Below are 25,498 nucleotides of genomic sequence, written 5' to 3' on the forward strand. Positions count from 1 at the left end.
AAAAAAAAAAAAAAAAAAAAAAAAAAAAAAAAAAAAAAATTACATTTTGTAACACTTGCAGAGACATTGTCCCCTACTCTCTGTCCCCTTTACTTACTTGTTTTAAATAAAAGTGCTTTTAAAGTTACCTTATGTGAAAACAAGATTTTTTTTTTTTAAAGTCTTTATTCTATTTGCTTTCAAGCATTGCCCCTGACGTTCATGACATGAACAGCAGTGGGGAATGTGCATGTGAATGACAGGCGCTCCCTAGGCAGTGAACTTCAGAGCCTAACAAATGGACACAGGTGGGGAGGCAGGAGCCAATACCAGGCCAACCTCTTAGTGGAAGAGCAAACTACATGGTCAGAGGGAGGCAGAGGGAGCTGCCTCTTCTCCCTCTGACACTTTGTCCTGTTTTTTGAAGGGGAGTATCCACATTCACCAAACACCTCCTTTGATCCTGGGGGCAGGTAAGTGCTACTGGAATCTCCCTTCTGTGGGTACATCTACACTGCGAAGAATAACCCATGGCACCAAGTCTCAGAGCCTGGGTCAACTGACTCGGGGTTGCAGGACTCACGCTTCAGAGTAAAAATAGCAGGGTAGACATTCGGGCTCAGCCTGGAGCCCAGGCTCTGAAACCCAGCAACGAGGAAGGGTCTCAAACCCAGGCTTCAGCCTGAGCCCAAATGTCTGCACTGTATTTTTAGCCCTGAGCCCAAGTCAACTGACCCAGGTACCACAGGTTTTTCTTTGCAGTGCGTAGACATACCCTCAGTTTGCTCCCGTGCACAGATGAGGCTCTCATTTCTATGCCACTCTTCCAAATAACGAAGCCAGTGAATTGCTCGAGACTGGATTCACAGCTGGGGGTGTAAACATAAGCGAGGGGACAAACAACAGTCTGGAGCCTGGGGTGGGGCAAGTAGCAGATGATTTGTAAATTTGAGGAATGAGAAGGGAAGCAGTTGCTAGCAGGATGCAACAGAATTATAACTCTGCTTCTGGTGTTTTCATTTCCTGTTACAAATTTTGATTTTTGTAGCCATTATAACTGCTCCAGAGCTGGGAGCACTTTCACAAACAGTAAAACATTTCTCAATACAACACAACTGACTGTCCAGATAGCTCTAAATGTTACCCACAAACCACCACCGCCACATGGCAATTGCATAACAAAAATGAAGGGATTCACATCTGAAGTGGGTCTAGTGAGATATATTTTATATGATCAATTCTCTCTATATTAGGCCACAATATGACAGCATTCATTACTCCTCCCTTTTAAACAGTATGTCTGGTGACTAGCTTAAATAGCCTAAACTATTAATGCAGAAACTTTACTTGGTAACCACTATTTATGTCCCAGGTTAGCAACTAACTCCATCCTTTGCTAAGGATGTGGATCTGAGTAATATTTAATACATCATCACCTGCAGATGGGGAAAAGATATTTCAGGCGCAGGAACTAAGGTAGACGACATCCCACTGACTGGATTGAGCGATGGGATGTTAGGAACCAGAATTAAACTCCGGAATTCATTGTGTCTGCGCTGTAAATCCTTTAGTCTTTTCTGAAGGCGAGTGTATTCTTCATAGGGAACATTCTGTCTATGAAATAAGATGTTTGTATTGCTCAAAATGCTTAAGAGTACCATATCACAGAAACATGTCTCTCTCTAACACGTTGCTAAACACTCTCCCAATAAAGTGCTGCTTCAGGATGGACGTGTATAGCCCATATAGAACAAGGAGAAGCACTTTATTTGTGTTTAAATGTTTGGGAAGTCCATTTTACACCTCAAATGATATAAACTACAGTCTCACAGACTAGAATTTACTCAACAGCAGGGAAATAAATTCAGATTTTAATGTAATGTTCACAGTAGTGAGTAGCACTATAGTTAAGACTGCTTTTTAAAGTATTTAAATCAAAGATGAGTCAGACGCTCCATATGCTCCAAAGGCACTGGAAGAACCAGGAACTGCCGTATCTTTCCAAGAAGATTTTAGTCTGGTTCTCTTACATCCTTCTGGGTTATTTTTCCTTTTCTTTACTTCCGCTTACCTGCATGTCTGTGATACTGCTAGTCTCACACACTGTACCCTGCTATCTGTTTTAACCTTCTCTCAGCACTGTTCTTCCCAGTCTAACAACCCTCCTCCTCAAGAGATTCCTGGTACAGTCATACTATCTTTTTCTCCTCTTTCCCCAAATGTTCAAAATATGATTGCGATGGAACCTTCTGATGCAAGCCTCCTGCTGCCTTCTGTTCAGTCTGACTAGCATAAGAAAAATGAACATCACTGTGTGTACACCCTATTAGCTGTTAACTGACTAGCGCATTCAACTACAGGATGAAAGTCAGCCGCTCTTGGCAGTTTATTTGTAAATGTCACTGAGCAGGACAAGGAACATAATTTGCCTTCTTGGCCCACTGGCTTGATATAATCATCCTCTTGTTCCACTCAGGCAGGTGCTCCCTACTCTACACATCAAGAAGAAAGTACATAGCTAATGGTGTATCTCCTCTCTGTGAAGTGTAGTACAGGGCATAGCTGCAGCTCAGTGAAATTTACAAGGAAAGCAGAGCTTAATTTGTGCTGGGGCTCAACTGCTGCTCTTCTTTTCATGCTGAGGTGCAGTCCCGGCCCTTCTGTCAGTGGTGCACGAGATCATGCTGTGCGAGGGATGCCATCATTATTGCTTGAGCCCCGGCACCTTTTTTTCACAAATTCAGAACTGATAGAAAGATGGGAGATCAGTGTTTCATTTCCAACCCTGATTGGATGGACGTGTCAGGCAGTTGATACCCAACGATTTGTTTAAGTGAAAGCCAGATCAGCTGTTGGTCCTTGTGGGAAGGATCTACAACAAACCTTTATCAGAATTCATTACACTTTTAAAAACATAACTTGGATGTCTACAAACCAAATTAAAGCAACCATATTTCCTGTTGGACACCACAGTTGCAATTTAGTTTGCCCTTAAAGTCACGTTAGAAAACTTATTTCTAGCCTGTTGTACGGTGCACCTGCCATTTTAGGCTGAGCTTAAGCTTCTTCACTTTCATGTGCAGTAAATCCATTCAAAAGGAAAATATATCACATTTAAACCACTGTACTTTAAATATATTTGGAATACTGGAAAATGTAATTGTCTTGCAGTATTAATTCAACTTTTCATTGACATTCTAACAATCTACTATAGCCAGATTTTAAACTGCTAAAGCCACAACAAGGAAATAACTTATTTGCATGGGGGTGTTTAACAAGAAGATTTTGTATGTTAATTCTGAAGAGTATGGTGGCTTCCTAGTACAAAAATAGCTCCAACAGCCCTGATCCTGCAACAGCACACTGACTTCAATGGGTCTCCATGCAGGAGCAGAGGTCTTCCCACAAGAATGCAGTTGGATTGGGCCCCAGTGACTAACCTGTAAGTTACACACATCTGAAATATTTTGTAATGGTAAATCAAATCATTTAGGAGATTCATTTACAGAATTATTACATTAATCAATCTAGAAGCAAAATACCTCAAAACAATTTGTTTACAATTCTAAGGACCAATTCAAACAAAATCTAATATTTTATTACCTATTTAACACCTGGTTTTCAGTTTCTAGTTCTTCTCTCTTTGCTTCCAAGAGTTCAATTTTCTCCTGCAGCCTTTTTTGTTTATTGTCATTGAGAGCCTTTCTCTGTCAAACACACACATTTTGAACACTTAGAAGTTGTGTCAACTGGTTTGATCATTTTGATCAAGTTACATCTACTTTGCACCTGCAATTTCAGTTACAAGATTACATAATTTTTAGCATTTCCTTATGAAGAGATATAATTTTGTTGAAAATGGTGGAAAGAAAACGGAAGCATACATTTGCTTTCCATCCTTTATTTGATTTAGGAAAGTAATGTACCAAAAAAGAGGCTTGGAATCCCCAAATGCCCGGTGTTGAAGGAAACATGCCGTAAAGGAAGGTAAAGCAGCAACACACAAAGTATCCAGTTGTATGGGTAGGTTATAGACAATTTAAACCACCTGTTGGGAAATTGAAACAGCTACTAAGTCTTGTAAGACAATGACAAATTGATAGGCAAATTAGATAAGCTCAACATGTACTGATTGTTTAGAAATATAAATAATACCTTAGAAACTGTAGATTTTATTTTCTCTCTGACATCACTTGCTGATGGCGACATCAATGTTAAACAACTAACATCTGTTTTCTGTTTTATAAAGTAGATGCAGGCATCCTGTATTATGTATTTATGGTGCTTAAAATTACTAACTAATCCTGAGCTTTATTAAGGTCTAAAACATATGGACTTGGAAAAATTAATAACTAATTTCTCCTTTTGTGCTAGCTGTTCCATAACATGCAATTTTAGGGGGAAACAAAAATTTAAAATTCAATATTTCCATTAACAGTATTACCAGCCCCTGGGTGTGTAACAGATAGTTGCTTGGGGAGGAACAATGTACCAAATAGATGTTACTAAAAAGGGAAATGTCATCCTACTGGTATCTAACACAGCATCCTACTGGTTAATTCTTGGTCCATCTCCAAGCTCACCAATAACAAAAAAAAATTTAATTGAACAACATGGCTGGCTCCTATAAAGCATATTACAACTACTGTAATCTCAAATACATGAATTTATGCCTATCTTAAAACACCTGATATATTTTGCTATTATATATATATATATATATATATATAATATATATATATATAAAATGGGTGAACTAAAGTGCCTCGTATTAAATGAGGATATTGATATAATAGGCAGCACAGAAACTTGGTGGAATGAGGATAATCAATGGGACACAGTAATACCAGGGTAAAAATATATCGGAAGGACAGAACAGGTTGTGCTGGTAGGGGAGTGGCATTATATGTGAAATCAAACGAAGTAAAAATCTTAAATGAACCAAACTGTACCATAGAATCTCTATGGATAGAAATTCCATGCTCTAATAATAAGAATATAGCGGTAGGGATATATTACCGACCACCTGACCAGGATGGTGATAGTGACTGTGAAATGCTCAGGGAGATTAGAGAGGCTGTTAAACTAAAAAAATTCAATAATAATAATGCGGGATTTCAATTATCCCCATATTGACCGGGTACATGTCACCTCAGGACGGGATGCAGAGATAAAAGTTTCTTGACACCTTAAATTAATCCTTCTTAGAGCAGCTGGTCCTGGAACCCAACAGAGGAGAGGCAATTCTTGATTTAGTCCTAAGTGGAGCACAGAATCTGGTCCAAGAGATGAATATAGCTGGACCGCTTGGTAATAGTGACCATAATATAATTAAATTTAATATCCCTGTGGCAGGAAAAACACCACAGCAGCCCAACACTGTAGCATTTAATTTCAGAAAGGGGAACTACACAAAAATGAGGTTAGTTAAACAGAAATTAAAGGGTACAGCGCCAAAAGTGAAATCTCTGCAAGCTGCGTGGAAACTTTTTAAAGACAACATAATAGAGGCTCAACTTAAATCTATACCCAATTTAAAAAACATTGTAAGAGAACCAAAAAAGAGCCACCATGGTTAAACAACAAAGTAAAAGAAGCAGTGAGAGGCAAAAAGGCATCCTTTAAAAAGTGGAAGTTAAATCCTAGTGAGGAAAATAGAAAGGAGCATAAACACTGGCAAATGAAGTGTAAAAATACAATTAGGAAGGCCAAAAAAGAATTTGAGGAAGTTAGCCAAAGAATCAAAAAGTAATAGCAATTTTTTTTTTAAGTACATCAGAAGCAGGAAGCCTGCTAAACAACCAGTAGGGCCACTGGACGATCGAGGTTCAAAGGAGCACTCAAGGATGACAAGGCCATTGCAGAGAAACTAAATGAATTCTTCAGTCTTCACGGCTGAGTATGTGAGGGAGATTCCCAAACCTGAACCATTCTTTTTAGGTGACAGATCTGAGGAACTGTCCCAGATTGAGGTATCACTAGAGGTGGTTTTGGAACAAACTGATAAATTAAACAGCAATAAGTCACCAGGACCAGATGGTATTCAACCAAGAGTTCTGAAGGAACTTAAATGTGAAATTGCAGAACTACTAACTCTAATCTGTAATCTATTATTTAAATCAGCTTCTGTACCAGATGACTGTAGGATAGCTAATGTGACACCAATTTTTAAAAAGGGCTCCAGAGGTGATCCCGGCAATTACAGGCCTGTAAGCCTGACTTCAGTACCGGGCAAACTGGTTGAAACTATAATAAAGAACAATATTGTCAGATATATAGATGAACATAATTTGTTGAGGAAGGGTCAGCATGGTTTTAGTAAAGGGAAATCATGCCTCACCAATCTACTAGAATTCTTTGAGGGGGTCAACAAGCATGTGGACCAAGGGGATCCAGTGGATATAGTGTACTTAGATCTTCAGAAAGCCTTTGACAAGGTCCCTCACCAAAGGCTCTTACACAAAGAAAGCTGCCACGGGATAAGAGGGAAGGTGCTCTCATGGACTGGTAACTGGTTAAAAGATAGGAAACAAAGGGTAGGTATAAATGGTCAGTTTTCAGAATGGAGAGAGGTAAATAGTGGTGTCCCCCAGGGGTCTGTTCTGGGACCAGTCCTATTCAACATATTCATAAATGATCTGGAAAAAGGGGTAAACAGTAAGGTGACAAAATTTGCAGATACAAAATTACTAAAAATACTTAAGACCCAGGCAGACTCCAAAGAGCTACAAAAGCTCTTAAAACTGGGTGACTGGGCAACAAAATGGCAGATGAAATTCAATGTTGATAAATGCAAAGTAATGCACATTGGAAAGCATAATCCCAACTATACATATAAAATGATGGGGTCTAAATTAGCTGTTACCACTCAAGAAAGAGATCTTGGAGTCATCAATGATCTGGAGGATGGCGTGGATTGCACCCTCAGCAAGTTTGCAGATGACACTACACTGGGAGGAGTGGTAGATACACTGGAGGGTAGGGATACAGAGGGACCTAGACAAATTAGAGGTTTGGGCCAAAAGAAATCTGATGAGGTTCAACAAGGACAAGTGCAGAGTCCTGCACTTAGGACGGAAGAATCCCATGCATTGCTACAGACTAGGGACCGAGTGGCTAGGCAGCAGTTCTGCAGAAAAGGACCTAGGGGTTACAGTGGACAAGAAGCTATATAAGTCAACAGTGTGCCCTTGTTGCCAAGAAGGCTAACAGCATACAGGGACGTGATTGTTCTCCTCTATTTGGCATTGGTGAGGCCTCATCTGGAGTAGTGTGTCCAGGTTTGGGCCCCACACTACAAGAAGGATGTGGAAAAATTGAAACGAGTCCAGCGGAGGGCAAAAAAAAATGATTAGGGGGCTGGAGCACATGACTTATGAGGAGCGGCTGAGGGAACTGGGATTATTTAGTCTGCAGAAGAGAAGAATGAGGAGGGATTTGATAGCTGCTTTCAACTACCTGAAAGGGGGTTCCAAAGAGACTGGATCTAGATTGTTCTCAGGGATAGCAGATGACAGAACAAGGAGTAATGGTCTCAAGTTGCAGTGGGGAAGGTTTAGGTTGGATATTAGGAAAAACTTTTTCACTAGGAGGGTGGTGAAGCACTGGAATTGGTTACCTAGGGAGGTGGTGGAATCTCCTTCCTTAGAGGTTTTTAAGGTCAGGCTTGACAAAGCCCTGGCTGGGATGATTTAGTTGGGGATTGGTCCTGCTTTGAGCAGGGGGGAGGGATAGCTCAGTGGTTTGAGCATTGGCCTGCTAAACCCAGGGTTGTGAGTTCAATCCTTGAGGGGGCCACTTAGGGAGTTGGGGCAAAAAATCAGTACTTGGTCCTGCTAGTGAAGGCAGGGGGCTGGACTCGATGACCTTTCAAGGTCCCTTCCAGTTCTAGGAGATAGGATATATCCATTAATTTTTTAGATGACCTCCTGAGGTCCCTTCCAACCCTGTGATTCTATGATTGTGGATAGTTCTCTGAAAACATCCACTCAATGTGCAGCGGCAGTCAAAAAAGCAAACACAATGCTGGGAATAATTCAGAAAGGGATAGATAATACCATGTTGCCTCTATATAAATCCACGGTACGCCCACATCTTGAATACTGTGTGCAGATGTGGTCGCCCCATCTCAAAAAGATATATTGGAATTGGAAAAGGTTCAGAAAAGGACAACAAAAATTATTAGGGGTATGGAACAGCTTCCGTATGAGGACATACCTGGACTTTTCAGCTTGGAAAAGAGACGGCTAAGGGGAGATATGATTGAGGTCTATAAAATCATGACTGGTGTAGAGAAAGTAGATAAGTGTTGTTTACTACTTCTCATAACACAAGAGCTAGGGGTCACCAAATGAAATTAGTAGGCAGCAGGTTTAAAACAAATAAAAGGAAGTATTTCTTCACACAACGCACAGTCAACCTGTGGAACTCCTTGCCAGAGGATGTTGTGAAGGACAAGACCATAACAGGGTTCAAAAAAGAACTAGATAAATTCATGGAGGATAGATCCATCAATAGTTATTAGCCAGGATGGGCAGGAATGGTGTCCCTAGCCTCTGTTTGCCAGAAGCTGGGAATGAGCGACAGGGGATGGATCACTTGATGATTACCTGTTCTTTTCATTCTCTCTGGGGCACATGGCATTGGCCACTGTAGGAAAACAGGATACTGGGCTAGATGGACCTTTGGTCTGACCCAATAGGACCATTCTAATGTACATAGATGCTGTCATTAAAATGTCAATATAAAAAAATAATGCTGCACGCCCAAATTGAAAGCTGAGCTTTCTCCCTCTTCATAAGCACTGAAGTAAATAAGAGTCAACATGCCTTTTTTTGAGCAACAGCAGCCCGGTGTAGTTTCTCTTTCACCTGGTCATACTTCTCTTCTCTTTCTGTGATGCGCTGAATAAATTTATGCTTTTCTTCCAACCACTCTACATGTCTGTCTTCTAACATCCTAGGAGAACAACATTGTAAAGAGTGGTGGTGTAAACAAAACGCTGGATTAATTCTTTTTAATAAATGTCAGCATCTAGGATCCCTGACATATACACTTTATTTCACCCACTCTTTCCTTCTTGAACCATATGTTTGAAGTATCTAACTTAAATTTGAACTGTTCTCGAAGTTCTGCAAATTTGGACTTCTGAATTCATAACTTCATTATTGGCTTAATTCCAATAAAATGGCTAACTTTGTAAACAGATTCCAATAAAACAGATGGCTGTACAGGCTTTTTCTTTGGATTAGCCTTTTGATAGTCCATAAATTATGTGCACAGGACAAATTGCTGCCTTTACCTGTGGGAGCCACATTAGAATGAAGTGGAGAGTGGCTGGAGCAATGCCAAACCCTTTTCAAATATAGAAACAAGCCATTTTTGCCTTTATCCACTGCAAAAATTGCTACAACAGAAGCCATAGGGGAAATCCTGGCCCCACTGAAGTCAATGGCAGTTTTGCCAGTGACTTCAATGGGACCAGAATTTAATCCCACACATATTTCTTATTTCAACAAGGGTCAATTGTAACTGGTAAGTGAAAAGAAAATGGACACGTATCCATATTGTTAAAGTTATCACAAGACAGAAATCCATTTTTACATCCGGAAGTTGAAACTAAAAGCACACTCTAAGAATTCTCATTTTTCTCACGATATGGTTAAGATCTGGACAAAGAGGGGCTTTATTATATTATCAGTAAGTCATAGCAATGGTGAGAAATACTATTAAAGAACTACATGCAAGCTTGAAAAAAAAAAAACTGAATTAAACAGACAAAAAAGTAAATCATACTTCTCTGCTTCTAGCTGAGCTTTTTCTGCTTGACTTCTTGCATTTCGACATTCTTGTTTTAATCTCTCCACCATTTCCTTCAGCTTTTGATTAGAGTCAAGCAAGTCATTTTCAGACTGAGAAAGTGAGGCCACTTGGAGTTGCATATCATGAATTTGCTACCAAAGAAAAATATGTTTTTATTTGAGGGGAAAATATGAACAAGTGACAAGTAATTTGGGATAATGGGAGGGAGGAGGAGGCAGTTGCCAGGATGTCTGGCCATTTGTCCCATTATGTCTTTGTAGTATGTACGTCTTTTTTGTCCGCTCTCTGGAACTTTTACAATATGTTTTCTGTAGATAAGGCAGGAGGTTTCCACTGAGGTTACAAGGCAGGAGAGATAGCATAAGGCAAAAGTCATTACTCTTTAGTATCCCTTGCTAGAGCTCTTGCAGAAATTACAGAGCCCAGCAGTGAGACATTGACACTCATAAAATATTGAAGCATCACAGACAAATTTAACAGAATAAGTAACTCGATTATCCAAACTACGAAGGGCCAGGATTGTGGCCCAACCTTACATGACTGTGAAGGGGAGTACAACCTCTGCACCTCCCTGCATGTCAGCTGCAAGTGCAAAAGAACATATGAACAGTTTTCTTTAATGTGAACACACATTTTCCCAGACAATTAACTCAAAAATCACTAAATGGATTTTCCTCAAACTCTAAAAAACAAAAAGCAGACTCATCTCTGGACTGTAAACAAGTATGAGAACTTTCAGTCCAAAGAGAATTTTTTTCTGGGGAAAAGTTACATGTGCCTGAAGACAAGAGCACATAATATGTGCGCCTCTTCACCCATAACTACAATGCTATTATGAAATTTTACAAGAGCAGAGTAAGTTGCAGGAGTTTTGGAGTATTAGACAACACTTAAATCTGGTAACTAATTGGAGCTCAGGTAAGTGCCAGAATTCTAAATTTAACTCTGTTTCATAGCGGCAACTGTGAAAAATATTATGTATTGTCTTTTGAGTTAGAAGATCCCTGGGTAACGAAACTTGAGCTTTATTTCCCCTCCATACTTATCTGGAAGAGAGCATTTGCCAACAGGGCACAGCACTCACTCACTCATGAAGTTAATGGGTGGGATTTTCAGGAGTGTTAAGTGTTGGTCTGACTGCTCCCATTGAAGTAAATAAGAATTTTACCTGATTTCAACAGGAACAGTTTCGCCAACACTTGAACATTTTTGATAATTCCACCCAAACTGTCTTTGGTATGAGAGGTGGGCTTTTTTTAAGACACTTACTAATATCCTCACTCTTAACTAGTCTTTTTCACTGTAGACATCTACCTATTTTCCCTATCAGCTGAAACTGTGATTGGTAAATTCACTCTGGCTAAATAATAGCCAGCTTTTTCAAAGACATAGCTCCATAACTGGATTCTAGGGAAGCATGAAATATGTACTGCAGTCTCCTTTCCTTTAAGGATCTGTTAGGTTCATTAGTTACACAGGAGACAACATGGCCTATCAGGAGTAAGAAGACTTAAGATTGTATTTTCAACACTGTTACCAGGGCCAGCTCTGGCTTTTTTGCCGCCGTAGGCAAAAAAGCCCCCGCCGCCCCCACCACCCCCCAGCACGGCAGGGGAGGGCGGCGAGCCCGGCCGGGGCTCTCCGCTCTCCCCGACCGGCCGGAGCGCCAGGGGGAGGGCGGAGAGCCCTTGGCGGCCAGAGCGCCGGGGGGAGGGCGGCGAGCCTGGCCGGGGCTCTCCGCTCTCCCCGGCGGCCAGAACACTGCAGGGAGGGCGGCGAGCCCGCTGCGGCTCCGCTCTCCCTGGCGGCCGGAGCGCCGCGGGGAGGGCGATGAGCCCAGTCGCAGCCCCGCTCTCCGGCCGGAGCGCCCCGCCGCCCCCCTCCAGGCGCCGCCCCAAGCACATGCTTGGTGGGCTGGTGCCTGGAGCCGGCCCTGACTGTTACCAATTCATGGTGCAGTTTTGGCAAGCCACTTCACCTGAGTTTAAACACTTGAAGTACCTTGGGTGAAAGGTGCAATGTAAATACAAAGTATTACTGAGAAACAGTTTATAAGTGTATGGAACCTGGATCTCCAGTTAACAGTATTTATTAGACCAAAGGACCAGCAACATTCTGAATTCTGAAATCCTTAGAATACATAAAGAGAAATAAGTAGCTGAAGCAAAAGATTGTGATAAATCCATTTATAAGGGCTCAGAAAAGACCGTCCCTCTATCCATTTTTGCCCTTTGAGTTTTAAAGGGCATTGAAAAAAAGAAGTTTCACTATGAACATAAGAGTTCTTTCATTTAAATGAATAAAGGGATGAAGACCATTCACAGTAAAATATCACAGTATGATACAAACTCTTACCTGTTTAAGATCAGCATTTTCACTTTTCTCTTTTTCTAACTCCTCAGACTGAATAATTTGCTGTTGAAGTTTTAACCTAAAATTTAATATAGGTATCAATATTTTTGTCTAATTAAAATGTAACTATTCTAAAACATAACTATTCAGCTTGGTAGTAGTTAAACAGATAAGTCTGTTTAACCATTTGAAAGGCTGATACTCAACAATACACTCTTGCGTCAATTATAAAATAAGAAGTCATGTTTCTACTGTATGACTAGACTGCACTAATGTCATAGATTCCAATGATTTGCCTGATTTTATATATCCTTGATTTGACACTGGGGTTTATACATGTGGGTATGTGGATGTGATAAACAGTTGTAGAACTCCACTGAGAACTTTGACAACTGTTAAGTTAAAACTTGTACAGAACAAGGTGCTTACAGAGTAGGAGCAATCAAATTAGACCTCTTGATTTGCCACATGTTCACAAAAGCTCAATTCTAGGGAAAGAGTGGTTTCTGGTGCTGTAGGCCTGAACCAGCAGCCACCAAGAGATCAGTTTTTAACATTTAACTAATTGAAAATGACTTTAAACAGCATTTATTGGGGGGTGGGGGGAGAAATTCTGCATAAAATTCTGTAACCCATGACTCCTCTGAGCTTTGTTTTTTGAATTACAAATTCTTTGTTTTCCTTTTTATATGAAGAAGCTACAATTTTTTTATTTTTATTTTAAAACACTTTGCATATTTTAAACAAGGTTTTTAAAAAACGCCACATACATTACCTAACATTCTGAAGCTCCCTTCTGCTAGACTCTTCTGCCAGCTGCATAACACGCAATTTCTCTTCATACTCATCCTTTTCAGATTGCCTCCAAGCATCTTGTTCCACTTTCATTTTCTCTAACTCAGCTAATCTGTTCTCAAGTTCTAACCTGAAACAATGTTCAATATTTACACAAGAACTATTACAAGGACAAAGTGACAGCAAAAATGTTCAGTTGAATATAACATTAAACAAGTTAAGTCATGCTGTCCCCTACCCTTTTTAAAAACAGAGCAGTAAACAAGTGAACATACTTTTCTTCCTGTAATGCTGCAAGTTTTTGAAAGCCTTCTTCTTTGGCAGCTTGTACTTTACGAATGAGCTCACGATCCTTTTCTACTAAAAGCACTTTGTGGCGTTCAACTGCTGCCTTGAGAATTTCATTGTCTGAATGCAATCCTGTTTTAAACAATATATACATCAGCATGATGAAATATTTAAAGTATTAAAATCATTTTACAAACACGGATAAAATGGAACTGTGAATCCACTTTTCACTCACCCATAATATTCAAGCATTTTAATGAGATAAAATGCTCAAGACTTTTACTACTGTTAAATAAAAATACTTTAAATAGAAAACACATGTAGAGACTAATTCTTATGTAATCATGACTAAATATTTTTCTAAAAATACTAAAATAAGCAGCACAGACTTGGATTAAGAACTGAGTCTGCAATTTAGATTTAGTAAACAGCCATATTAGCTAAACAAATGCCCCTGGATAAAACATTCCATTGTGGATATGGAAGGGTTAAGTGAACAAATGCATTATACTTAGAGAGTACAAGCTGAAGTTGATGGGAAACTAATAATAAATCACTAATGGAACTGTAATGATCTAGTTAGAGCACATCCCCTGTTTTAATTCACTAAAACAAAATGGAGTGGAATTGGGAAGAATACTGACTATATTGAAAACCTAAAACTCTAATGTACCAGAGACCAGTAATAATGGAAAACAGATTTGTGGAAACATCAACAGTAGTGGAAAAGTTACTGCCCCATGTGATTCTGAATGATTAAATAATATGGCTGAAAGAAGAAGAGTGAAATGAGAAAACTAATGTGATATTCAGGGCCCATGTACTCAATGGCAAGATGGACCTGACCCTTGATTTATTAGGCAATCCAGTAAGAAACTGAAAATTCTGCAACAGCTTCAGGTAAGTTTAAAAGTGAAGGGGTTTGTGGAATGAAATATCAAAATAAATAATGAAGTAAGTATGTTATTTATTTTAATATTAAATTAACTGTTTTTACTTTGTTCTGACATTTTCAGTTTTCAATAGACTACACATTTTTGTATTGACAGCAAATAACTATATTTCTAGAACTTTGGGGAGGAAGCTAGAGGTTTTGACAGCTTCTTTTTTTCATCCAGGAAAATGAGGGCTATATTTTGGGATTGTTGGATAAAGTGAATGTCTGCTAAAATGATCAGCTGTGAAACAGTTAACTGTCTTGATATTTAAATTGCCCCCAGGAAGCTTTGGCATTCACACCCCTATAAGCTGTTATTTCAGACTGTCAACCTATTCAGGCAGATAACAAATGCACTGATTACATTCCAACTGTTTTTGGAAGATTTTCTTCAAAACAATGAAGGCTAGAAACAATCGTTTTTCTTCAAATGAAAGCCTAGCTCCTTGAGCCTAACTCTGTGGCAAATTTCATAGAATCATGGAATACAGGAGGTCCCATTGGCAGTCTTCTGTAGACATTAAAACCTTAGTTCAAGCACTAATTATAACAGAGAGAAAAAGAAACTGACTATACAATTGGCAATATTCAATAAAATTGACAAGGCAAATTATCTAAATATGTGAATTAGCACAGATTATGCTAAAATGTGTCCTGGGTTCATTAATTTACATAAACTGGGAGTCATTCATACACAGCTTCTACACCTGGATTAGGGGATACGGCAATGTTTTTAGACAGCAAATTCATTTTCAGATTATCTATTGTAGTGCAGATAGTCAATGTGTTTCTTCTGAGGTTAATTTTTATTGTAGTGTGGTAGGAGCTGCAGGTTACAACAGAAACCATTAGAAACTAATTGCACATTACCATCCATTTCACTTTGAATCTTGTTTCTCTCTCTTTCTACCTCACTCTTGGCTCTTGCTGCCTCCAGTCTGACATTAGTTACTTCTAATTTGTGTGAATGCTTAAGTTCATCTACCTGTTAATTAGAAAATAAAACCAAATCACTAATAATATACCCTAGCAATTATTTTGATCCAAGCTTTTCATATGGCATCTTCCTTACAAGAAAATACTTTAAACAATGGCAATCCGTGCTTATTCTAGAAGATACACTTTGTGAAATAAATTCTTTTCATCCACTGTTTTTCATATAGCCACTTCAGAGTAACCAAGTGTCCAGGTTAAGGATGCTATATATCCCATATCAACATAGCAACAATAAGGCTATTAATACACTGTGACTCCCCAAATTATACTCCATTGCCACTTTCTTTCCATAAATCCTTCAAATTGAAGACACTGGAAATTCTTGGATAAATTACAAGTAACTGTTAATATGAGTTACTGCACATGCTTAATTCTGCACTATACGTCTCCATAGGAAAGATGTACTCAGAGCAGACACTCAACCAGTTACCAAGGTATCATATACTAGAGTTTTAATACGTCATGTTGAACCAGCCAGCTATAAGCACCAGACTGGAAATCTTCCTTTTTAGAAAAAGCTTGTGCTCTTTTATGTATTGTGATTTTCCACACCCAATGAGACAGATTGTATTTCTAAACAAAATGTGGTATCTTGATATTTTCAAGCGTACACCTCCTACAAGCAGTTGTCCCAAAATTGTGCAGCTTGTGCTGAGAAGGCTGCTCACTTGAAGTGCCTCATTAAGACATTGGTCCAGTATAATGGACCTTGATGCTTTCTCCATTTTACGTCAATCTGCCAGCACTCTAGCTTTCATGTTTTTCCATCCTGGCTTAAACCTCCTCAACTTCTAGCCAAAATGAAGCTACAGAGATTTTAACAATATGAAGTGATACAAAAATACAGGAAAAATAACAAATAATAATAATTCCACTGAAAAAGTCCCTATTCAGTTCAGTCTGACAGTAACTTACAGCATCTAGAAATCATAGCTTGCTACACAACTTTCTTAAAAATCCAATTGTTCATAGTTTTAAAATAATTTGATACCTGATGCATCTTTTCTGAAACTGTAATGCATAAAAACTGCCTCATAAAAACAGTAGTTTTAAATAGGACATCAAATCACTAAAGGCAATTACTTCCTACATGAAACTTTCTATAGTTTAGGCTCTTACTGCACAGTAATTACATGGTCAGTGAGAATTAAATATCTAGAGGAAAAGCACTTATAATGAAAATCCATTTGCAATGACAAATATAATTACAATCTGCTAGCACTTACAAGTTGTAAATGGTTAAGAATGACACAGTAGCTTATTAAGTAACTACATTGTGGATTTGGATGCTTAAATATGAAGTTGAGAACATCTCAGGGCAATTCAGCAAATACTTAAGGAGCTTTCTGAGGCACAAACCCAAGGAGGATACATAAATCACTTGTGCACTCAAAGGACCTGTGTTCTGAAATAAGCTTGTCTGGATGCACAGTGGGAGCGGAGCACAGCGCTGGAGGGACTTACTGCACACATTCTTGGAGCAGATCTGCTTAGGTGGAAGTTTCTACCCTCCAAAAACAGTACTATGTAGTCAAATTCCTCAGCACTCCTGCGGTCTTACAGAGAACAAAAATTAACACAACCCCAAGGCGCCATACCCCTTGTACAGCTTCTGATGGGGAGCAAACGAGACACAAAAGGGATGGAAGGGCCAGGCTACTGTTTTAACTCATTTTTTCCTCTTTTTATTTTTATTTTTTAAAGTTACCTGGCGCTCACTTTCCAGGACATGGGCTTTCTTCTTATTTGTTCATACAATGCCTACCTTGATGGAGCCCTGATCCCCAGATGCTACTATAATATAAATAATTAGATAGATCAAATAATTAGATAAGTAAGAACTAGGTGTGGCAAGTTACATGAGTTGGCATGTGGGTTGTTTGGTGTTTTGTCCTTTTCCTACAGAAGGTTAGAATCATACTGCCTGGGAAAATGTAATTCAGGGCTGAGGTTGTCTTTTTGGTTAATTTGTATTGTGAGTACTGGGTGTGCTTAAGCTCATCTTGAACAAGTTCTGGGATTATTAAATTTGGACTGTGATTTGTTCCATCTTTCACATTTCTTGTGTTAGATAGCTTTTTGAGCCATACTATGGTGATAACAGCTGTTAAATAATGTAATATTTTGAATGGATGTGTTTATTATTTTGGGGGGTATGTTCCAAAAGGCAATAGATAAGTGTTTCAGTTTTTGTTTGTTGATTTAAAAAAACAAAAACAAAACTGTGTTGAAGGTATTCTGCATGGTATTGTACACCTTTACCCCGATATAACGCGACCCAATATAACATGGGTTCGCATATAGCGCGGTAACCCCAGGGCTCCGGCAGCGGGGCTTGGGCGGCACTTTAAAGGGCCCGGGACTGCGGCTGCTGCAGGGAACCCCGGGCCCTTTAAATCACCACTGGAGCCCTGCCGCCGCTACCCCGGGGCTGCCGCAGTGGGACTCGGGCAGCAATTTAAAGGGCCAGGGCTCCCCATAGCGGCCGGAGCCCTTTAAATCATCGCTGGAGCCCTGCCGCCGCTACCCCGATATAACGGGGTTTCACCTATAACGCGGTAGGGATTTTTGGCTCCCGAGGACCGCGTTATATAGGGGTAGAGGTGTATGTGTGTGATCAGAAGTTGCGGATCTGTGGGCAATCTCAGAAATGGTGTGGGCAGTCTAACCACAAACTCTCCAGTAGAGTATTAAGGTTTACTTTGTATTATTATTTCCATTGGAATTCTCTCCAAGATGCACTGGGAAGAAGCGGTGAGGATTGTTAAAATAATGTCTGTCCACGCATCCTCTTCTCTGGGACTAGAATTCTGAGTATATTTTCTGATACACAAATGAGAAGTAAAGCTAACATTAAGTCAAATAATATTTCTGGAAAATTAAGTTGTTTTGATTGTTAGAAGAAAGTCACCAGATGGGCACTTTTTAGAGCAATTCCAGGAGGAAAGGAAAATACAAAACATAGAGTTCTTTACTTCAGTCTATAAAATGAATGATTCATTAGACAAGTAACACTGTTCTTGTTCTTCGCTAGAATTATTTTAAAAATCACCAGAAACCAAATCTTGATAATCCAATTTTCTTTTTTGTTTCAAGTTCTGGCACTTTTGTTTAGATTTGTCACTATAGCCTGATGATTTTTATTAAAGTAAGCAATCACAACCCTTATTTGATAGCACCAGACATATTTTATTAGCGGTTGGAAAAATCTAGTATGGTACTAATGTGGCTCTTCAAGCACCACATCATAAAAAAACAAAAACAAACAAAAATCCACAGAATGAGATAAGGATAAAAATCTCAGACTCCAAAGACACTTATAGTGATGATGTTTTTCTGTAGCAGTACAGACTCCATATCTATCCTGCCAGCTATAATTAAAGAACATTTATTACGGGTACCATAGACTTTGAAAGGGCAGAAAAGAGTTCTATATTAAAAATAAAGTGAAACATGGTTTTAAAAAGTCAGATGAAACTGCCTTTTCTTCAGCTTGAAACCAGATGTGAAAATATATTGCTGATACCACAAAAGCACTTACTTTAGTGGCCAAGGCACTGATTTCTCGTTCAGCTTTGTGTAATTTGCTGGTTAAGAGAGTATTCTGCTCATTACTCAGCTGTAGTTCTTTTTCAATGCGATCAATCTGGAGCTTAGCTGACTGCTTTTCTGCCTTGAATAAAAAAAGTATTTATAAGCTTTTTGGAGCAGCAACTATCTCTTGATATGCATTTGTACATTGTATAGAACAATAGGGTCCCAATCTTGATAAGGGCTTTTTGGGCACGACTGGCTTACATATTTATATTAAGGCTGCGTATATTAAGGTCATGGAAGCCATGGAGTCAGTGACTTCCGTGATTTCTGCAGCAGCCGGTGCTGGCTCAGGGCCAGCAGCAGCAGTTTGGGTGTGTGGGGGGGCCTCAGGGCTAGAGTATGGTTGGAGTGTGGGGGTGCTCCCAGGATCCCACAGACATGTCCCTGCAGCTCCTAGGCCACGTGGGGCAAACTGTGGCCCGTGGGCTGCTTCCAGCCCGTCAGACATTTTTATCAGGCCCGCGAGCTCCCGCTGGGGAGTGGGGTCTGGGGCTTGCCCCGCTCTACCTGCCCAGTGCTCCCCAGCCCCCGACTCTCTCTTGATGAGCACCATCTTCTGGCACGTAGAGCCACACTGCGCAGGCACAACTTCACCACGCTGTTTCCAGGATCGGAACCTCACCCCTACACAGCAGCCCCCCCACGCGACAGCTCTCCCAATCCCCTCCCGGTCTCCTATAGAAGCACCCTTTAGAGCCTAGAAACCGCCCAGGGGCTGCACCGATCCCAGCTAGGGTGCCTCCACTCGTGGCAGTGGTGTCACTGCTGGCAGGGCCCCTAGGAGTCTCCAGCACCACCTTTATAGAGCATCCCCCACCCGATGAGTCCCCCCTGCCCCCACCTCGGTAACATCCCTTATAGAGCCTTCTCATGCTACACCCCATAGAGTCCCCCTCTCCCACCAGGCATTCATGGCCCGCCATACAATTTCCATACCCAGATGCGGCCCTCAAGCCAAAAAATTTGCCCACCCCTGTCCTAGGCAGAAGGCCCAGGGGGCTCCGCGCGCTGCCTGCGCCCGCAGGCGCTGCCCCTGCAGCTCCCATTGGCTGCAGTTCCTAGCCAATGGGAGCTGTGGAGCTGGCGCCTGTGGCGGGAGCAGTGCGCGGAGCCCCCCTGGCCGCCCCTCCCCTAGGATCTGCAGCGACAAACTGATTGGAGCCAGGTAGGTAGCCTGCCAGCCCCTGCCAAACCTCCCCTGCCCCCAGCAGCGGGGGGGGGGGGTCTCCAGGCTGTGCACTGCTGCCCGCCTCCCTCTCCCAGCACCAGCGGGGGTCCCAGCCCACCCCCCCAGAGCTCTTGCAGCCCCCCGGCCCAAGTTTTAGTTAGGGGTATATAGTAAAAGTCATGGACAGGTCACGGGCCGTGAATTTTTGTTTACTACCCCTGACCTGTCCATGACTTTTACTAAAACTACCCGTGATTAAAACATAGCCTTAATTTATATTTAGTAGAGGTTTGCTGTACAATATGTTCTCTCTAATTTACCCAGAGTAACACTTGTTCTCCAACTACATTGCCCCCACAGACTCTTATGCACCCCCCACGCCCCTAAGCCTTCTGGAGGCAAGAGGACCTGAAGCTTGGTTAGACGGGTCAGGTATTTATACCCTCCGCCAGTAAACTGTTAGGCTGTAAGGACGTGTGTGTCTGCAAGCAGTGCTCCAAAAAGGCTTTTGTGGATGCACACCCCAGCACAAAACACCTACAGTGTACCTCTGTAAAGTCAACATCGTAAAGGATAAATAACAGTTTCAGTACTCTGCATTTTGTGGTGTTGGAAGACAGCACTTTAGTAAAATTTCAAGTAGATGCTTAACCCAGGTCATTGACTTCAATCAAGCTATTTTTCTCCAATAAGATTTAAACAATTACTAAATTAAGATTAGAGTAGATCTGAGCATACGGAAGTGCATTTTGATAGGTCTTTAAGATGCCTTGCCCATTTAAAACAAATCTACCACAACGTTTGTCAAGTTGTGGTCTTCAGTACGACTTGATGGTAATCCACAGCAATATGGCAGGCATCTAGTGCTGGTTCTTCCTTGTTTCTAGCTGCTTTTACAGAGATACAGCTCACTGCAGTGTAGGGTGACCAGATAGCAAGTGTGAAAAATTGGGACAAGGGGTGGAGGGTATACAAGACAAAGCCCCGAATATCAGGACTGTCCCTATAAAATCGGGACGTCTGGACAAACTATTGCAGTGAAGAGCTTGGGCACCTATAAAAGTAAGATGGAAAGGAAGCCAGTCTAACTATGGGCTGCAGCTACACAGCAGGAAGAAAAGCCATCACAGACTGGAGCTGCCAACAGGCGAAAAACAGGAACCATTCATGGGACGGAAGCCCTCAAGCCAGTGAGGAATGTTCAGTGGAGAACTGAAACCTGAAAAGCATGCACAGAAGAGGATAGATGGAACCTTTCAGTAGGGAAGTATGTGCAAGGGGACAAGAAAAGGAAGCTAGGAAGTTGTGGCAACATGTGCAGGAAACATGAGTACCACCTGGTAGGCAAGCAAGAAGAAAACACATGAACACAACAAGTGAGTGGGGCTGCTTAAATGAAGAGCAAAAGTAGATCATATAATTAACATTTTTTAAAAGGACAAAACTTTTATTGTATTAAAGACAATTAACACACACACTATCCCCACATTAAATTCCAGTTAAGCAACTACAGTTCACATATGCATCTTAAGTGACTGCAAATAGAACTGTGGGTGAGAAGGTACATGGTCTGTGAGAATCTTTCAGTTAAGATGTAGCCCATTCTATGACAGAATTTGAGAAGTGATGACTTAAAAATAAAATCAGAAGTATAGAGTAAGTTCAGAAAATGCAATTTTTTTAATTCTTTAGCATGTCCATGGAACCAGAGCCTACTGGCCAAAAACTTCCAAATTTATTTCCTGTGTTCCCCTGGCAGACAATTAAACTTCTTACCTCCAGAGATCTCATTGTAGTCTGCATCTCCGCCAACTGCCGTACCTGTATTCTTTGCACATTATCTGCTTGCACACCACTATTTTCTCTCTCTGCTCTTAGTTCTGCTACCTCAGCTTCTAAACCTTTTAATTTTTGATGTAGTTGAGCCTTTTCTCTTAGGAGTACCTCCACTCGCTTATTGTCTCTTGTGGGATCAACACTAAGCAGCTGATTATGCAGTTCTTCTTTATCTCTATCCAGTCTTGCTATCTAATAGTTATACAGAAAAATATACAACCGTTACATTATTTAGCTGTCAGTCACCAAAATAATACCCAAGTTGATAATTAAGGAAAAGATCAGCAATTTGCATTAAACAGGGAAATCTTTCTGCATTTAAATGTTAATTTATTTTCTTTGAGTAATAAGATCCACAGAACCACTATAATCAGACTTCAGCCTGCTGGCTGTGCAGGGGACAAAAGTAGGCCTGTCAGTGCCTGCAATTAAAAACCCAGGGCCGGCCCGAACCAGCTGACACGGGCTCACAGGGCTCAGGCTAAGGGACTGTTTAACAGTGTAGGTGTTCAGGATCGGACTGGAGCGAGGACTATAGGACCGTGAGGTGGAAGGATCCCAGAGCTCAGGCTGTAGCCCAAGCCCAACCGTCTACACCGCAATTAAACAGCCCCTTAACCTGAGCCTCACAAGCCCAAGTCAGCTGGCCTTTGCCAGCTGCAGGGTCTCATTGCAATGCCCTCAGTCAATGGCAGGAAGGACTGTCCCTCCCTCAAGAGCCTGCCAGTTGAGACAACTTCCTCTGAGGTTAGGTCTACACTAGAAAGGTAAGTTGACCTACGTAATTACTGTGGTGGTTCATGTCCACACTACCCTCCTTCTGTCAGTGGTGTGCATCCTCACCTGAGCGCTTCCACTGACTTACGAGGGGCGGAAGGGAAGCGGGGGGGGGGGGGGGAGAGGAGTCTGAGAGCCTAGCTGCCCCTCTGGGCTCTCCGTTTCCAGCTCCCTGCCGCCAGGAGGCAGCCGGGCTCTGTGTGGGGAGGGCGCAGCCTGGCTGGGAGCAGGGAGCCCGGGGCAGCAGGAGCCCCCAACCCGCCCTGCGGCTTTCTTGTCAATTTCACGGTTCCAGCATGGATCCGTGAAATTGACAAGAATGACAGCCAACAGCAGATGTAAGAAATGTAGAGTCTACATGGACGCTGTGTCACCCTAACTACACCGACATAAGCCTTACACCTCTCGTGGAGGTGGAGTTATGATGTCGGTGTAGTAGGGCACATACATCGGAGGGAGCAAGGCTGTAGCGTGTACACTGACATAATTAGGTTGACGTAAGCTACCTTAGTTCGACCTAACTCTGTAGTGTAGACCAAGCCTCAGTTTCTGATTTTAGAAAGTTGGATGAAGTTATTCTGCTTTAGCTATACGATGGAAAACAAAGCAAAGCAGTCTCTGGAATAGGAGAGTATGGGAATAATTTCACCTATAATTCTAACAGTAATGTAGGTATAAAACTAGAGAGCTTCAAAAGCTAACCAGCAATTCTTGAATCTTAAAAAGCTGATAAAACAGAAGACCTGAATTATTTTGAGTCTCAAGACTTGATTGTGCATATCATAACTGATTTACATATTGTATATCTCAGAATAAATATCAGTTTTGGCTAAGTTTTCAGGTAAGCACCTAAATATAATATGCTAGAGGTACATGCAGGGGTGCAACTGGTAATTATATACTTACTTGTGCATATATTTGCATTTGCAGTTTAGACTCTCTCTTGAAAACTTGGCCCCAAACAAAACAGATCATTAAATAGTTTACCCAAGAGCTAAATCATAGGTGAGGACAAATTTTGAAACAAGTTAAGGGGTCAATAGTAGAGAGATCATGAATTTTTGTCAGAAATGGCAGACAAAAGGATATTGAGAAGTTTGAAAACGGACAAGTTTTCCTGATCACCTCAATATTTTCTGCTGCCCTTTTCTTGGGTTCGTAATCAGATATAGAACATAAATTCTATATTTACTTTTATTTAGGCTATTTGAGCTATTAAGTTAGGACTGAAGATGATGTATTGATCTATTTAAATCTCTCAAAGCTAATAAAAAAGGTTTGCAAGCATTGTTATAGGCTGTCATTTAAAGACAAGCGTATTATTTGCAATAGGACTACTGATATTTCTACAAGATATCTTGAACAAATTGATGTAAATTGTTACGGACCAGACCATGACAAAACTTTAAGAGAGCTGACAGTACTCTGATAACCAACATATTACAAGAATACAAAAAAAGATGACAAAATTATACTAAAATGACAAAAACCTTATTAAAAAAATCTTTTTATAAATACCTCAAATATTTCACTTTTATAGTTGTTTAACTTATATTGCATATTCTCTACCTACCTCAGAGTCGTACTTTATTTTTTTCTCTTCTAAAATACGTGCATGTTCTTCCTTCTGGTGTTCAAATTCTGATTTGAGGAAGGTATGTTCATAACGAAGTTTGTTATATTCTGTTCTGTATTTTTCTACCTCCTAAATTAATTAGGAAGTAGAACACAGATTCACTCAAGCACAAAAGTAGATAAACATATAAAAGTAAATACTTAATACTTTTGTTTTATTTCATGACTCATCCATGGAATTTCCCCATCATCTTTTCGTAAGTCATTTTTATACCAAGCAAAATACCAAACAAACCCTCCCTCAATCTAGACAAAGTGAAGTTAAATACGTCTTACTACTTACTTCATCTAGTTTCCGAAAGCGTTCTCTCATAGGGGTTTCCAATTCATGTTGTATTTGTGCTTTTAACAACTCAAGCTTTTGAGGAGTTAGTACCTGACATGTACAGAAAACAAATGTACTGTAAAATAACTAACCAACCAGTCATATTAAGCAATTTATATTGGAAAACAAATGTTGGGCAATGAAACATTTCACATGCAATTTTTAAAAAGTTCTTTATGAACATATGCCATTTATAAAATGTATTTTTAATTTTTTCCTGCTTTCATAAAAAGCTAATCAATTCAACTATAATTGATGTGCTTTCTTAGGGAAAAATTTAACATTGCAAAGGTTAACAATATTAAATATATATGAAATAAATCCAGCCTCTACATCATCTTTGAAGTTCTTCAGATAAGGTACACTCAGGATCCTTACAATACATTCACTACCTTTTTTGGCCTTCTTCTTTAATTGCTGTAATTCAAGTCTAATGCTCAAACAGTGAAGGACTTGTTTTCTTCCCACTCTCATTCTGCTTTTTCAGTGATTTGCTCTCTTTTCTTTATTACTAGATTAAAAAATTATGAATGGATTCAGGAAAACAATGTAGATACCATTGATAAGCACAGACGAGGGCAGAAAAGAAAAAGCCCTCAGAAAAGTGCAGTGGGCATGGTCTTACTGCATTCTCATTTTCCTGATGAAGAGTGAAAGATTTCTGGTTACAGTTCTCACACTAGGGTCCAAAAAAAGTTGTGTTGTTTGTTTTTAAAGAATACAGATCATCCTGCTCTGAGATACAGTATTTCTTAAATTACAGCAATTTTTTAACCTCTGTTGGTGTCTAGCTTTTGCATATATCAAATCAGATTGGCAACAGGTTGTACCCTTCATTGAATTTTGACTGGATTTCAGTGGTAGCTGCAGAACCAGAAAAATGTGGCATTACTACTTAAAACAAACAGAGTTTTGGGAAAAGAGGTGGGAAGAGTGTTTAGAATATCTCCATTTTGGTTTTAGTAGAATGTCCCAACAGATAAAGGCCAAT

At 40.3% G+C, this 25,498-nt stretch overlaps 1 protein-coding gene across 1 annotated transcript in view; it reads right to left on the bottom strand.

Moving 5' to 3' along the window:
- Positions 1-1,400: 1,400 nt before the first annotated feature.
- Positions 1,401-25,498, bottom strand: part of CEP83 (centrosomal protein 83) — a 34,059-nt gene continuing 9,961 nt past the window's right edge. The window contains exons 4-15 of the mRNA XM_026648839.2: positions 24,466-24,558; positions 24,121-24,252; positions 21,711-21,962; positions 18,711-18,842; positions 15,044-15,158; positions 13,224-13,368; positions 12,929-13,078; positions 12,157-12,232; positions 9,775-9,932; positions 8,808-8,937; positions 3,583-3,686; positions 1,401-1,593 (exon numbers count right to left, since the gene is read on the bottom strand). Coding sequence (XP_026504624.1) covers positions 1,401-1,593; positions 3,583-3,686; positions 8,808-8,937; positions 9,775-9,932; positions 12,157-12,232; positions 12,929-13,078; positions 13,224-13,368; positions 15,044-15,158; positions 18,711-18,842; positions 21,711-21,962; positions 24,121-24,252; positions 24,466-24,558 — 1,680 coding nt within the window. The remainder of the gene's footprint in view (positions 1,594-3,582; positions 3,687-8,807; positions 8,938-9,774; positions 9,933-12,156; positions 12,233-12,928; positions 13,079-13,223; positions 13,369-15,043; positions 15,159-18,710; positions 18,843-21,710; positions 21,963-24,120; positions 24,253-24,465; positions 24,559-25,498) is intronic.

The sequence above is a fragment of the Terrapene carolina genome, unplaced genomic scaffold (genome assembly GCF_002925995.2).
Source record: "Terrapene carolina triunguis isolate 2854851 unplaced genomic scaffold, T_m_triunguis-2.0 Scaffold68, whole genome shotgun sequence".
Lineage (NCBI taxonomy): Eukaryota > Metazoa > Chordata > Testudines > Emydidae > Terrapene > Terrapene triunguis.